The 15,168-nt window shown below is 51.9% G+C and overlaps 1 protein-coding gene across 1 annotated transcript; it reads right to left on the minus strand.

Annotated features, from left to right (window-relative positions):
• Window positions 1-3,717: 3,717 nt before the first annotated feature.
• LOC116821035 (perilipin-3-like) lies at window positions 3,718-13,489 on the minus strand. The gene is made up of 8 exons (XM_032774018.2): window positions 13,485-13,489; window positions 10,342-10,427; window positions 9,512-9,707; window positions 6,867-6,949; window positions 6,202-6,487; window positions 5,619-5,818; window positions 5,202-5,330; window positions 3,718-5,083 (listed from the first exon to the last, which is right to left on the minus strand). Exons 2-8 carry the CDS (start codon window positions 10,423-10,425, stop codon window positions 4,637-4,639), a joined length of 1,425 nt encoding a protein of 474 aa, XP_032629909.1. The 5' UTR covers window positions 10,426-10,427; window positions 13,485-13,489; the 3' UTR covers window positions 3,718-4,636.
• Window positions 13,490-15,168: the final 1,679 nt, after the last annotated feature.

The raw sequence follows: 15,168 nt of genomic DNA on the forward strand, positions 1-15,168 counted from the left end.
CTGATGAAAAGCCCTAGGTTAGTATGATTACAGAGAGAGACCAAAAACATTTTTAAATCACCCCTTAGCAATGTTTTCTGCTGGCTTGTCTTCCTTTTCCTTTGGCCTCATTTTGCAAGAAACGCGCAACATTCTGGGCCCTGTCGCTTGCCCTCTACGTGCCTTCTGATTCCTGGAATATCAGACAGACATCAAGAGGGTTTGTCTATACAGCATTTCATAACATCTCTAGACATAACGGAAAATACGTTCCCCAAGCCCTGCTGAATTTTAACGTGATGATGAAGCTGGAGAGGCTGGGTGATCTTTGGGAACATGTGTGGAGGTTCTTTTTATTATGTTTCATAGGTTTTCTCTGGAACGTTTCACCATAAGACGACATGGGCTTGCTTAGCAAGGGCTGGGGGTAACTCTGATCTGTGGGCGATCACCCTTGTTGCAGCCTCTGAGGAGAAAGCAGAGCATAGGAACAGTCTGGCTTGCTGAGGCAGGGAACTGTGCAGCCTGGAAAAAAACCTGGTTGGGAGGAAGAGAGAGACACGGGTCTCCGCCCAAGAGCGGTGACGGCTGGGAGCCCAGAAGTGGGTGCCCTTGCTAGACAACGGAGGGAGAATATGGACGCAGTTGCCCTGAACTGTGACAAAGGCCATGAACCTAACCTAGAAAACAGAGCTGCTGAACACACACACTTTTTAGCTTATGCAAGTGTGATGAAGTGGGAATTTTCTGTAATATTTTTATGATGCCAGTGTGTGCCTCAGTTTCCCCTATATGCTGCATTGTTACCTGGTGTGCAGAAAGGACAGTTTACTCTTGGAGCAGGCTAAGACACATAGGTATGAGCATCACCTGGCTGTCTGAGCTTGTAGGGGTCATTAAAAAGGATTGGCCGAGGCTGACCCCATCTCAAAAGCCAGCAGCAAATCTAATCACCAGGGCTCTGACACCTAGCAGCTGATGCCCGAGAGAGATGGATTCCCCACCTCTCTGCAACATCCCCCAGCTCGAGACCAAAGGATGGGCAAGTGTGAGGTGGGGGGATAAGCATTGGCTGCTGGAAGGAGTGGGGGCTCTCACTTGGAGTAGACAGAGGCACAGCCAGAGCCCAAGTAGGGGGAAGAGAGACAGTGCCCCCTTAGGGATCTGGTCCACTAAAGGGGGTTCCTCTGTCCCAAAACTGGGGGTACAGCCTGGCTCCGTGGCTGCAAGCCCAGAATCTGGGTCTCTAACATGATGAATCCCCATCTTAGCCCCTGCATGCTGCCTTTCAGTGGCTAGCCCCGTGTGGGTTAGTCTACCTCAAACCCAGAGCCGGAAATAGCCCTCAGAAATCCCCATCACTCGCCTTCCGCTGCCTCATAACTAGTTGTGGGACAGAGTTGGTCACATCTTCTCCACTCTAATGCAAAAACCTTACCCAGCCTCTTGGTGGGGTTAAAGCTGGAGCCTGTCTCAGCAGTACAGAATGTGACAGCCAGCCGTGCCGACGCTGCCAGATGAGGGTCACAGTTAAGGGTTTGTATCAGCGTACAAGTCTGAGGCCAGTGGGGTACATGGTATGTTTTGGTGTCAGCTGGGCATGGAAGTGAAAGCCTTAGGAAGTGTGGGATGGGCAATGGGAAAGTCTTGGGTGGCTGGCGTGTGCCTTGGGGCTTTTCTTTGATAACATGAGCTTCCCCCTGCATCCAAGGGTTGTTTGCTCAGCAAAGCCAGCTCCAGGCACCAGCTCAGCAAGCAGGTGCCTGGGGCAGCCAAGGGGAAGGGGCGGCACATTGGGCTTTTTGGCAGCAGGTCCCTCTCAGAGGGAAGGACCTGCTGCCAAAGAAGAAAGTGGCACAGTGGTGCTGCCGATGGTGGCTCTTCCCTGGTGCCAGCTCTGTTCCTCAGGCCAGTTTAAATCCAGCTTGCACATACAGAGGTGCCTGCCAATGCATAGTGGTGAGAATAAAACCCCCTACAAAGCTGCTCAAAAGGCCAAGCAGGAAACGCTTGGAGTTTTGCTTCTCTGTAGCAGCAGCAACAGACCAACTCTTAGCAGGTCACTCCCTCTGCCTTTGAGCCATGGAAACAATGTGGAGAGCACTGAAACCACCCCTGGCTTGGAGTAGCCAGCCCCCAGTAAGGGTGGGATTGCTCAGTGCTGCTCAGAGATCTCAGGCTGGGCACAGTTGAGGTAATAGCTCCATATTAGCTAGGGAAGCTGAGCCTCAGAGGTGCAAAATGTTTCCCCTGAAGTTACATCGGACAGAAGCATGAATACAACCTGAGTACCAGTAACTTGTGTATGTGTGAGGTGTGGGTCCAGTCCCTCTCTGCACCTGGGTGAGGGGGCAACAGCATCTGAGTCAAGTGGGGGGTGGGGAGAGAAAAGAAGAGGGAGGGTTCTGCTGGAGCACGAGAACGCACTTTAGGGAGTGTCTCACGTGTTTGAGGATGGGAAAGGCACAACCCCCTCCTTACAAGTGTCTACAAGCCAGAGCCTGCAGACTCCAGCTGCACACATTGTGCTAAGGAGGGGTGAGCCCTGCCGTGCTAGCAGAGGAGATAGCTGCTGTATCTGGCCGTGAACTGGGGCTGTGAAGAATGTCTGTCACATCACCTCTGGTTCCAGCTACTGCAGAAAGCCACAGCAGCGAAGAAGACAGATAGCTGGGGGTATCGAAGCAGCACCACAGAAGTATTAGAATATCTAGAGGAGGAGAAAGATGGGTGTGAACAGGTCAATCCAGTCTGTCTAGATAATGCCACACAGCCTTCAAAATACAGGGGAAATGTCAAGACAGCAAGGCAGTAGATACTTCTACCCAACCTGCCCCCAAAACAGTAAATTAAAAACCCTACTCCGAGTAGGACCCCGAAGGAAGAGCCACAGGCTCCGTGAAGATCACTGCGCCATTGCCAGCAGTTTTACACAGCAGGCGTTTTGATCCTCCACATGCTTGTGCTACCTAATCCCACGAGGTGAGTTTGAGACAGAAGTTTAGTGCTGGCCAGAGACTGCAGTAAGGGACTTCTCCTGGGGTTTGCTAGAAGGCTTGAAAGCCAGGATGGAAAAGGGCTGAAGGTGGCCATGCGTCTTACTTCAGTGTTCTGGTACCTCTGCCTGAGGAGAGATGGAAGGGCGCACACAGTTACTTGAATGTAAGCATTTGCTAGAGAAGCCCTGAATGCAGCATTAAGGTGAGACCTGGGCCAGACAGTGTAAAGGAGGCCACTATATGCACACTCAACAGGAATTGACAAGTTTCTGGCCTTTAGGAGAAAGTGAGGCTATGGAGGCAGATAGGTACTGGCAGGAGAGTGGGAGTGCTCTGTGGCTGTGCTGTAGTTTGGAGGTTTGTAATGGGATTGGCTCTTTGGGCAGGGACTATCTTGCCTAGCACAGTGAGATCTTGGGCTGTGGCTCCTAGGAATGCTAGGCAGAGCCAAGGCTCCCACGAGAAGGCAAAATTACAAACAGGATTTGAGTGAGGAGTGCAAATTCTTTGGGAATGGCTTAGACTCCTCTCCCCGTGGGTAGGAGGAGTCCATTGTCACCAACCCTGGTCGTTTAAAAATGAGTTATGGGTTGGACTCTGAAGATGTAGGAGTTGGGTTTAAGGCAGGAGATTTTAAATGCATTGTAGGGATTGTATGTGAGGTGGTGGTGGGGACCTCCTTTTGTGAAGGATGGTGAGAAGAGGAGAGGGAAGGTGCTTACAGAGACAGAGCATCAGGTGACTGCTAATAAATTTTATTGTGGGAAAAAAAAAAAAAACTTAGTTATTCTACAAGATACAAACCATTAGTGGCACTTACAAGAGCGAAAATTAGCCTGAGATTTTTCTCTATTGATTTTCAGTTACAATCAAGCCCCTTGGAAGATCAGCACTCAGATAGCCCTGCACCAATTATGCCTTCTTTGCAAAGGCAGAGTCATTCCTGCTTTATTGGCTAGAAGAGTCATTTCATAGGCAGTCAGGGTCTGAATGGCTTTACAGCACGAGAGCAGGAGGCCTGGCCATTTCAAACAGGCGGCAGGGGGAAATATTGAGAAAATATCTAATGATCCCTTTTGGTTGCATTTAAGGATGCAGCTGCCCTGGGAATGCTGAAGGGAATAGACCCTAAGAGGGACAGGTTCTGCAACAAACCCTACAGCTAATCCAGGCTTAACATCCCCTGAGTACTGCAGATGTAATCAAGAGTCTGGATGACTGAAATCTTACGGGTCCATTAGCAACTGGAGTTCAGTGCTATTGCCATGAAGGTTGGTGTCCTCTCCCTGCTCTAGTCTGCGCAAGCCCCTAGTTAAGGGCACTTTACAGAGAGAGCTCCCATTGAGACACCCTGGCTTTGCTTTGAGGTGATGCTTCTGCCATGGGCCTGAGTTCACTTGTGGAAGGAGCCGCCCAGAAGAGCTTGAGAAGGCACAAAAGATTGACAAGGAAGAGAGCAGAGAGTCTCAGAAGTGAGGCCAACAGGGAGTTCCACGCACAGCCAGCTTATCTACATTAACATCCTGCCACCCTTCCCCAGATGCAGGTGACACACACACACACACACACACACACACAAGCCCCCCTGTGTCCACACAAGTGAATTGCATACAATCTCTTTCCCTCACAAGAAGCCAACTGCAGGTATATGGAGCCTTCTAAGGGTCCTCCTTTCGCACAGAGGCTTGCTGGGCTGTGCTGTCCATCTTCTCATCTCCTCCTTGCTGAACTGTGCAACCTGCAGCTTCCTCCTCCACATCCTTTCCAGCAGCTGGAATTTCTGGGATCTCTACCAGCCTGGGAGCGAAAGGTCCAACCAGCCAAGGCAGGGGAGCATTCTGCACCACGTAGTCCAGCAGCTCATCCATAGACTCCCGGGCCTTGGCCACCCTCTCCCGGCTCTGGGTCAGGACGGTGCCGGACAGATCTTGGAAGGAATGGGCAGTGGAGAAGGATGCGTGGAGCTCTTCAACATTGTGACGGAGCTGCCGCACCTTGTCCTGGATGCTGGTGGGGAGGCCTTGGACATTGGTCATTAGGTTCAGGCAGGTGGTTTGCAGCTGTTGGGTGATGCCACGGAACATCACTAGTGTCCGAGATTCCACCTGTCAGGGAAGCAAGTACACCCATTAAGGTAAGCTGCTTCCCAGGATGTGCGACACTAACCCCCTCTAAGAGATTACTTTGCAGTAGCCTAGGACTCCTCCCCCTGCAGCAAGATACCTCTGGCTGTGCAGTGTCAGAGTCCTCTTTCCCCTCTGACTGCCTCCTGCTCCACTCCAGCCACATCTGGTGTAGCTTCTCCTGGCCATCATGGAGCTTCTGGTCCACACCCTGCTTTACGTATTCAATCTGGCAAGGGACAGAAGGAACAGAACCAGGAGTCAAGATACTTGTGGTCAGCAGCAAGGGAGGAGTCCCCAGGCCAGATCCTCAGCTGGAAGAGGTCACTAGCTTGCCTGAAATCAGCAGCACTGTGCTGACCTAACACCAGCCAAGATAGTTCTTGGTCACCTCTGCATGGGCCATGGATTGTGAATCAAGATGTCTGACCAGGGAGAAGTCTGAACCCATTAGGATTTGGGATAAGCTCCAGAACAAAGAGACTGGGAGGTGGCATGGGAAGATGTGCATTCCTACCAGTTCTATGGTTTGGTGGAGCTGGGACAGAGCCTCTTGGGTGCTCTGCCGGGCATGCCTCAGCTTGCCCAGGGAGTGCTGGTAGGCTCGGTGGCGGAGCTTGGTGGACAGGGACCCCAGGCGCACAAAGTAACTCTGCTGCTGCTTCTGCTGCTCCACAGATGCCATTTCAAAGCCTTCCACAGATGTGGCCAGTTTAGCTGGAGAGAACAAGAGAAGGGTCAAACCAGCCTGCTGGACAAAGTCCTGTCAGCAGAGCAGAAGATTCCTGCCCTGTGTCTGCGCTGCCTTCAGTAGCAAGGGGGGCTGCTCCTCCAGTCACTGACTGGACTCAAACATTTCAGATTTGGTTTGGACTAAAAGAGTGAGTGGGGATTCAAACTTGGGATTCCCCATGTACCAAATGAGTGCTGCTCCCTAGCCTGGTGGGCAGGGCACCACAAATACATCCTCCAGCTATTTTGTGACTGGCCAAAATTACTCTGGTTATATTAGTGGCTAGTTTTGGGTTGACCCAAACGGCATTTTTGGTCAAACCATTAAGCTGAAAGTTTTCAGCCAGCTCTATTCAGCATGCACTGACCTAGTTCTTGATCTGTCATGGGGAGGTAATGATCTACCAGCTCTTCTGATTTCCCCAGCATGGCATCCACTCCGGTCACCACCATCTGGCCCATTCTGGACCCCATGACTGTGTTCATGCTGCTGGTCACCACTGATCTGGTCATCTCCATGCTTCCCTGGACAGCTCCTTTGGCCATGTCCACCACCCCTGTCACAGCATCCTTCGCTCCGTTGACTGTGTTGGAGACAGCATCTCTAGCACCGGTCACGGTGGAAGACACCAGCTCCTTGGTGTCAGCCACAACCTAGGATTGAGGGAAGTATTCAGTGACAAAGGTTAGTATTAAGCCAGCAGAGAAGAGGCAGTACTGGTTAATCTGAGGACTACTTCGGTACCTATTTATATGGGGAACGCGTTCACCCAGATAAAAGCCTGGAGCCTAGGGAGGTATCAGTCACTAGGTTTTGGTCTCCACCTCCTCCAGTGGGAGTTCTGCCAATTATTGGCTAGGTCACTGCCCAGCCAACTGGCCTGCCCAAAGAAGCTCCTAGATCCAGGGAGGAGAAGTCTTCTCCTGGCCCTCCATCCCTCATTTCCACAGCTGCCATAGGTCTGGCCTGGTTTGTCCAGGGAGTGTAGACCCCTTGTTTCACATCCCTAGTTCTCCAAGCAGAGGTGCTCACCTTTTCAGTTGGCTGTTGAAGAATTGGCAGCTTCTCCTCCAGTTTATCCAGCCCCTTGCATGCATACTCGTTCACTGTTGCAACTAGACAGAAAGAGTTTGCCTTATCCTCTCAGTTGCCTGATGTGGCAGAGTAGGTTAGTAACCGAGTCAGGTTTCAAGGGGCACTGCCAAGCAGTGCCCGGTTTGAGGAGGGGCAGCTGCAGGGCTGCCAAGGAGAACACTGGCTAGTCCGAGTCTGGGAACAGTTTGAGCACAGCCACTCAGAACAGGCCTTGATATCAGAGCTGGGTCAGCTGTAGCTGTGCAGAGGGGTGACGTCTTGCCAGCTGTACCAGAGGCAGCCATGAGGAGGGTATTAGGACACTCCATTTCTCAGGTTCTGAAGTCTGACAGTTTCCCCAGAGGCCAAGAGATGTAATCAGCCCTCTGGTAGCAAGCCAACATGTGCTGCCATGGCACTAGCTCACTAGTATTCCTTAGTCCTCTCCAAGGAGAATTCAGCATGTGGGACTAGGACATCACTGTCTTCACACAGCTGCAGCCAGGGCCCATCTGACCTATTGTGGTCAGGGAGTCCTCCAGCAGCTCCTAAGAGCCACTGCTGGAGGAGAGCAGGAGTGGAGCCCCTTTGCAGAGCTTAGCAGCAGCAAGCTGATATGGATTGGACATGGGTGTGTTGCGTGGATCATTAGCAGCTGCTGTTGTAGCTGGTACATGAGGGACTAGCCTACAGCTGACCTGATCATCTCTGGTATGGTATCACCAGACAACTGCTGCCTTGGGATATATGAACAGCCATACTGGGTCAGACCAAGGTTCATCCAGCCCAGCATCCTGTCTGACAGTAGCCAATGTCAGGTGCCCCAGAGGGAATGAACAGAACTGGGAATCTTCATCAAGAGAGCCATCCCCTGTCACCCATTCCCAGCTTCTGGCTAACAGAGGCGATGGACACCATCCCTGCCCATCCTGGCTAATTGCCATTGATGGACCTATCCTCTGTGATCTTATCTAGTTTTTTTGAACCCTGTTATAGAACTGGCCTTCACAACATCCTCTGGCAAAGAATTCTACAGGTCAACTGTGCATTGTGTGAAGAAATACCTTTGTTTTAAACATGCCACCTATTTCATTTGGTGACCCCCAGTTCTTATGAGAAGGCATAAACACCACTTCCTTAACACATCTTTCTCTACACCAGTCATGATTTTATAGACCTCTATCATATCCCCCTTTAGTCATCTTGTTCTCAAGCTGAAAAGTCCTAGTCTTGTCTCATGTTTAACCAAGAGATTTAACTGAGAAGCTTCAGAAGCTTCTCAGCACTGCCCAGCCTCTTGAGTTGCCCAGAGTCCTGGCACGCTAACTTAGTTATATTAGATACAGTTTGAATACAGAAACCCAGCCAGGCGGAACGTTTCACAGCAACTCTGACACTGGCTTTCGCTTAAATGTTGCTCTAAGTCCAGCCCTCTCCTTTGTAGCCAGAAGAGCAACACAGAAGAGGGACACCCCCAGCAAGTGAGTGTGGGTTACCAACAGCTCCCTTTTTAGTTACCTAGACCTCCCCTGAAGGAAGTGAAGCCTTCCCCAGCTACTAAGCCATACAATGTCCCAGGGAGTTAGGCAAGAGTTGAATGTCATGCTCCAGTACACAGCATGTCAAGCCATGCTTGGAACAAACAAACCCAGCAGGGACTCCCAGGGTCCTATTCCTCCCTCCCCTGGAGGGACAGCGCCTTCCTTGGCCTGGTCTCCAAAGGTGAAACCAACTCCCTTCCGCACCATTCCAGGATTGCACAGAGCCAGCATCAATACCAGCTCTCTGCAAGATCTGCGCTAAAGGCCACACTCGCAGGCTGCGAGAGCAACTCAAGGTCAGAGGGAGATTAACACTGCTATGAACATGGTGCAGGGGTAGAGTATGTGCTCTGGCTTCGGGATGCTTTTACTCCCTCCAGAGCCTTGGATCTTTGCAAGGGCATCTGATAAGGAACCCTGCACCTGGCCAGCTCAGCCTGGCTGCAAGAGCCACTGAAAAGCTTTACTAGTTCCTGGCTGCCACACTGGCCAGCTGGTTCTGGGCCACCTCTGCCCCACACATCTGTAATTAGCGTGGGAAGCCACAACAAGGCTGTTTTTAACTCAGGTTAGCTGTGACGAAGGGCACTAGCTGTATGCCAGGGGATTTGACTCAACAGCAGCACCATCTGTGTGTTCCACTGTTACACAGGTAGCTCCAGCCTAGTGACTTGTAAGGAAGGGCTTCAGACTAACTTCTCTAGGGTCAAGCTAGCTCAGCCATCACATGGATCATGCCATACACGATGCCTGGAACTCTGCAGCAGAACATACAAGGCGTCTTTGTAAAGGTGCCTCCTTGCTAGAGAGACAGATCAGCTGGGCACCTTACCTGCTCGGCAGGACTGCAACAGACCTGAAAGGAGTTCAGGGTAGATAAGAACCTTTTAAAACAGCTGGGATATCTCAGCTGAAAGGTTCTGCATCCCATCACTCCCTCAGCTACCAGACCCATGAACCAGCAGAGCTCTCCCACCCAGTTGCAGTTTACTAGCTACTCCAGCTTGTCTGGGTCCCAGAGTCTGGCCCACCCACCATGCTGCCATCTCATGGCTCACTCACTCTGTGGCTCCAGTTTGGTCAGGATCGGCTGGGCGCCACCGACAGCCGCGGCGGTGATGGTCTTCACGCCTTTCTCCGCCACATCACAGACGGATTTGATGTAGGGGTGATTCTCTTTGGTGGAGGTGTAGGCTGTGGAGACCATGTCATAGGTGGAGCTGACCAGAGGCAGGTTGGCCACCCTGCTCACAACATTCTAACAGAGGAAAAAAACGAAACATCAGTAACAGCCAGTTGGAGGGGACTGGTTCCATGTCTTCCCTGATGCTGAATTCTTATAACTAAGAGCAGCTAGACCTAGCAGCGCCCGGTGAACTGGAGTAGCCCTGTAGGCACCAGTGACATCTTCAGCCCTAGAGCACGGCCTGGTTTTCCAAGCCTGCCAAGCTCCTGTACCTCCCCCATTGATGTCAGAAGATGCTGAGGACATTTGATGATCAGACCTCATGAGCCAAGACCTGGGATAAAGCAGCTAGGTTAGGTTTTGCTTGGAGGTCTTGATGGAAGAGACTAGGTGCAGACATATCCATATGCCAGGTTATATTAGCGAGTAGAGCAGCACCAGATCTGATCTTACCACATAGCAAGCTCCCCTAGCCATCAAGCAGCCTAGACAGCTAGCCAGGTTCCTTCTAGTAAGTCATGGTTCTTCCCCCACACTCCTCCCCCCATTGCATGGATACAAGGGATTCAGTCTGACACACAATTATAGCATCACCCCCCAGCAATGGCACATACCACTGCTGGCCTGGTTAGCAAGAGGTGGGTCTGAGCATACCAGGGAGTGCATTTTAGTGCAGTGAAGTACCCTAAAATCTGGGTGTACCTACCTGTTGATGCTGCTCTGGATCCTCACTCTGGGTGGAAGTCTGGCTTGCAACATTTTCCTCAGAAGACATGATGAAATCAGACATAATTAGAAGATAAAAACACTGTTGCCACACAGAACTCCTAAATTCAAAAAAGAAAAATGCTTGTAAAAAACTGTCTTCCGCAGTCTGTGCATATGCTCAGAAGCATGGCCCAGTTCTTAGCAGCTTCCACCTCCCACCTGATGCAGTCATTTTAGCCTGTCCTCCCCACCAGATGCACATCAATGTTTGTATGTGTTACCCAGGCTTCCCCAGAATGCACAATCCCATCATGCCTCAGAAGCTGCTACAAGGAGCTGAGGATTTGCAGGGGTTTCATTTGCACCTTACACACAGTGCTAAGGAAACTGGAGACTTGCAAACTAGTCAGACCCATCTCCACAGCTGAATATCTGAGTTAAAACCCAGCTACAGCTGGGCAGCACATTCTGGGTTTGATCACAAGCAAGGTTGGAACAAACATGGCTTGGGAGCAGCATGTCAATGACCCATGTGACAAGCTTGGTTAAAAAAGGACTACAGGAGCAACCAAGCACATACAATGATGGCTCATTTGGAGGAGATTCCCATCAGTGAGGTAGCAATGGATTGCAAAGGCTCCTGATTTGAGCATCAGGACTACGGAGGGGGGAGATCAGCAGCTGGGAGAGTTTTTCATATTTCAAGTTCAGGCTTTGGTTTCATTTGTTCACACCAAAGCAAGTTGTGCATGATGCATCTGCAGCCCCTCTCTAGAATGCCCTCAGCCACTTTGGTGATTGGCTTCCGGACAAGGCCCGCAACAAGCAGCCCTGTTGCCTGGAGAAGGTGGTTCTGTTTCAACATTGCTCTCCTTATTGACCCACTCAGGAGCCTGCAAGTGACCGCCTTTGAGCCACGGCTGAGCTAATGCCAGGCTACAGCTTAAATAAAGACAACCTGAAAATATAAATTGAAGCAGGATTTGTCCTTACTCCTGTGGAGGCCCTAAAACACTCCTTAAGTCTAAGCAAATACCCCTTCCAGGCATGAGGCCCTTACACACCCTTCAACCAAGGTCTCAGCCATTTTTGTTAGCAGTTCATGACAGCTGCTCTGCCATGAAACATCACAATCCATTTTGCTTGCATTACAAGCCATTCCAACTTCTTGGAAGTGGTTAGATTGTGACAAGGCTTCGACCTCCCCATTAAATTCAGTTTAGGACAGAGCATGACGACCTTCATTTCTCCATGTCATTTAGTCCTGCATAGTGTACACATAGGGTTGGATACAGCTACCCAATCCAGGATATAAACAGGAGGAGGCGGTGCCTTGATTTATTGGTTGTCTCAGCCAAACCTGCCCCACTGTGGTGTACTGCCCCCTAGAAATCACACCAGTTTCTGAAATGCCCCCAGCTGTGGCTGGCTTCAGACATCCAGCCCTGATCATGCACCCTATGAAGCTGGTCATATTGGCTTCAGACTCTTCTTCCTGTAAGTCACATGGCTACTTCCTGTCTCAGTGACCCACTACTATCTGGCACAGAGCACAATACCACAGATACTCAGACTTGTTAAAGGGACACTGCATTTAAAAAGATCTATTCATACAGCCATTCACCTATTGTTACACTTGGATGTTACTAGAAACTTCCAGATATAGAACCCATTAGCTCTTTTGAGAGTCTAATCCAGTGGTTTGCAAACTTTTGTACTGGTGACCCCTTTCACACAGTACACCTATAAGGGAAGGGGGCTGCACTCAAATTAGACACGGTTTATATTTAACACTATTATAAATGCTGGATGCAAAGCAGAGTTTGGGGGTAGAGGCTGATAGCTCACATCCCCCCCCCCATGCAGTAACCTTGCAACCCCCTGAGGGGTCATGACCCACAGTTTAAGAACCCCCCAGTCTACTCTGAATTGCACTGTTGGAGGAAACAAGGCTCTAAGTTTCAGTTTATTTTGTGACTGATAGTACTGTATGTCTAGTCAGTTTCACTGATGCTCCCTTGTGGTCTGTCAGTTTCCTCTTCTGTTTGGGTAGGGCCCTCCCCCAACAGGGCAGATAGAAACATTTAAGAGTAGGAAAGTGCAATACCATAAAAACTGGGCGGGGGAGGGGGGGCGCGCTCAGAAACAGGCACAGCCCCCTCAGCAACTTTAAACAAATCAACTCGATTTTGGTTCTGTCTCTAAGAATCTCCAGCAGGCTCAGTCAGTTTAAGCCTTAAAGTTAAGGCCCTTTTCAGCTGAAAGTTTGGGAGATCCGCAAAGCCTCACCAACTTCTTTTTAAAAATGATTCAGCAGAAAGTTGGTTTGGATCAGCTCCCTCCCTGGCCATGTTTGCAACAATGTGCTTATCCCAAGGAAACAAAGTGAAACTGATTCATGCCAGAGGGACACTGGAGTCACGCCACAGAAGGGAAAAGAAAGTTAATCATGCAGTTCCAGTAACCTAGAAGGCGAAGCTGCTTTTTTTAGAGGTCTAGTTTCTAGCCCAGGCTAGAAGAAAAAAAAGTAGCTGAACTAAAGCATTTGCGACAGGAAGGGAACGGCAGCTGACAGACTTCAGCCTTCACCCCAGCTACGTACTTCCACACGAGGCTCACAGCCCAGCGGTCTGATTAGTAGATACAAGTAGAAGGGGGCTGAAGTTTTGGGCGACTCTGCAGGGCGGTGGGGGCTTAAAGAGATAGTCGGAGGCACGAGTGACTTGGTTTGAGACTGGACTTAGAGCCTAGCAACACATGGATGCAACAGACACTCCCCCCTCCCCGGCAATCTAACCAGGCCAGCAGCCAGCTCCCTTGTACAGGGATTGGCTCGTACACCCCCAGCCTCCCCCCGAAAGAGAAGCCATTCTGAGTAGGGCAGCTCCAAGCAAGGAGGGTGGTCTCTGCACAGGCCCTCCCCCTCCCGGAGCTCAGTGCCTAGCGATGCCGGGGCATGCAGAGCCAGCACCCCCTGCGGAAAGCCGCCCCTGAAAACGTGCTGGTACTGGGGGGGTAGAGCGACCCTCCCCATCTAGCTCAGACCCCGGGGAGCCCTCAGCCCTGCCTTGTGTGCAGCACGTCCCAGCGGCTGCCCCCAGCTCGGAGACCCACGGGGACCCCACTCACACAGAGATGCGCCTCTGCTCCAGACTCGTCCCTGCGCGTCTCCCTGGCCTGAGGGCTCAGCTGATATAAAAGGCGAGGGGCGGACTTGGTAGCGACATGGCAGGGAACGGAAGCCAATCAGCGAAGGGGAGGTCTCCGCCCCGACCAATCAGGAAGGGTGGAACGCGGAGGAATGGAATGTTGCGGGCTCGTAGCGGACGTGGGATCGCACACGTGCGTTGCGATTGCGGGGTGTTTGTAAGCTGCGTGTAGGGGGTGAGGCGAGTGACTCTCCCTCCCTGGCCTGCCTGGCGCACGGGGGTTTCTCTGTTGGACGGGCTCGGGGTGGGGTGGGGGAGCAGCAGCAGCAGCAGCACACCGGGAATGTTGAGGGGATGTTGGAGGAGAAAAGAGTGGGGGGGGGGAGCACCGAAAGAAAAGGCAGCATGGGGTCGGGGGGCAGGAAGGAGAGACTCTATATAATAGGGTGGGGGGCCGAGTGAGTGAGCCGTGGAGTGACAGGTTCTCTTTCTTTTCTGATGCAGCTTTCCTAGCTGGAGGCTGGGATCATGCAGCTCATACCAGTGCAAATCAGAGGTAACCCCACCAGGGGGTCACCCTGCTGTCACAGAGAGCAGTGTTTGGCCCCAAGACCTTCCCCCTTTCCTGTTCAATTGCCTGCACTCTGACCTGCCCTGGAGTCTGGGGGTATGGGTACACTGGCACTTTACAGCGCTGCAACTTTCGCACTCAGGGGTGTGAAAAAACACCCCCCTGAGTGCTGCAAGATACAGTGCTATAAAGCCTCAGTGTAATCAGTGCTGCAGCGCTGGGAGCGCGGCTCCGAGCGCTGCAAGCTACACCCGTAGAGGATGTGGTTTACGTGCAGTGCTGGGAGAGCTCTCTCCCAGTGCTGGCACTCCGACCACACTCACACTTCAAACCAGCGGCGGCTCCAGGTATCAGTGCTCCAAGCACGTGCCTGGGGTGGCAAGTCACAGGGGGGCACCTTGCCAGTCCCTGTGGGGGTGGCAGTCAGGCTGCCTTCGGAGGCTTGCCTGCGGGAGGTCCGTCGGTCCCGCTGATTCGGTCGCAATTTGGCGGTGGGTATGCTGAAGCCACAGGACTAGTGGACCTCCTGCAGGCAAGCTGCAGAAGCCGTGGGACTGGGAACCTCCTGCGGGCAAGCCACCAAAAGCTGCCTGACTGCTGTGCTCAGGGCAGCAAAAAAAGCTAGAGCCTCCCCTGACCCCCCAACGCTCGCTTTGGGCATTGCGTGCAGCACCCATGCCCGTTGCTGGCTCCGGCCTACCAGGTTGAATGGGAGGTGGGCAGCAGTGGGGGCCAGTACAGAGGCGCTACGGGGGAAGAGTGTTGGTCACCTACCAGGACAGCTGCGCATGGCCGTGGTTAGGAACTGGCGTTAGAGGGGCCTTTATGCACCTCTGGCTACATTCGTGGCCCAGTAAAACGAATGCGCTGGCTGTGTAAAAATGGTCAGAGTTTCCAGTTACACGGGATTTACCTGACTCCTCCAAGCTCCCAGGAAATAACATCAGGGAGACCAATGATGAATGGCCACTGCCAATCCTTCCCTGAGACAGGGCTGCCTTCCTGCCCAAGCCACCCTGAAATGACGGGGTGTGTGGGACGAGGAGAGAGCTTCTAGCCACCCTGGTTCAGCGGGTCAGCCCTGCAAAGCCACATGACTCGAGGG

The sequence above is a fragment of the Chelonoidis abingdonii genome, chromosome 11 (assembly GCF_003597395.2).
Source record: "Chelonoidis abingdonii isolate Lonesome George chromosome 11, CheloAbing_2.0, whole genome shotgun sequence".
NCBI classification, from domain to species: domain Eukaryota; kingdom Metazoa; phylum Chordata; order Testudines; family Testudinidae; genus Chelonoidis; species Chelonoidis abingdonii.

Bases quoted from the DNA above. Each gene is read 5' to 3' on its own strand.
- LOC116821035 (XM_032774018.2), bottom strand. From the start codon at position 10,425: ATGTCTGATTTCATCATGTCTTCTGAGGAAAATGTTGCAAGCCAGACT. The intron at 5,819-6,201 runs GTCAGTGCATGC...TGTTCTCTCCAG, and splicing joins CATGACAGATCAAGAACTAG to CTAAACTGGCCACATCTGTG. The intron at 5,331-5,618 runs GTAGGAATGCAC...GTCCCTTGCCAG, and splicing joins TCCACCAAACCATAGAACTG to ATTGAATACGTAAAGCAGGG.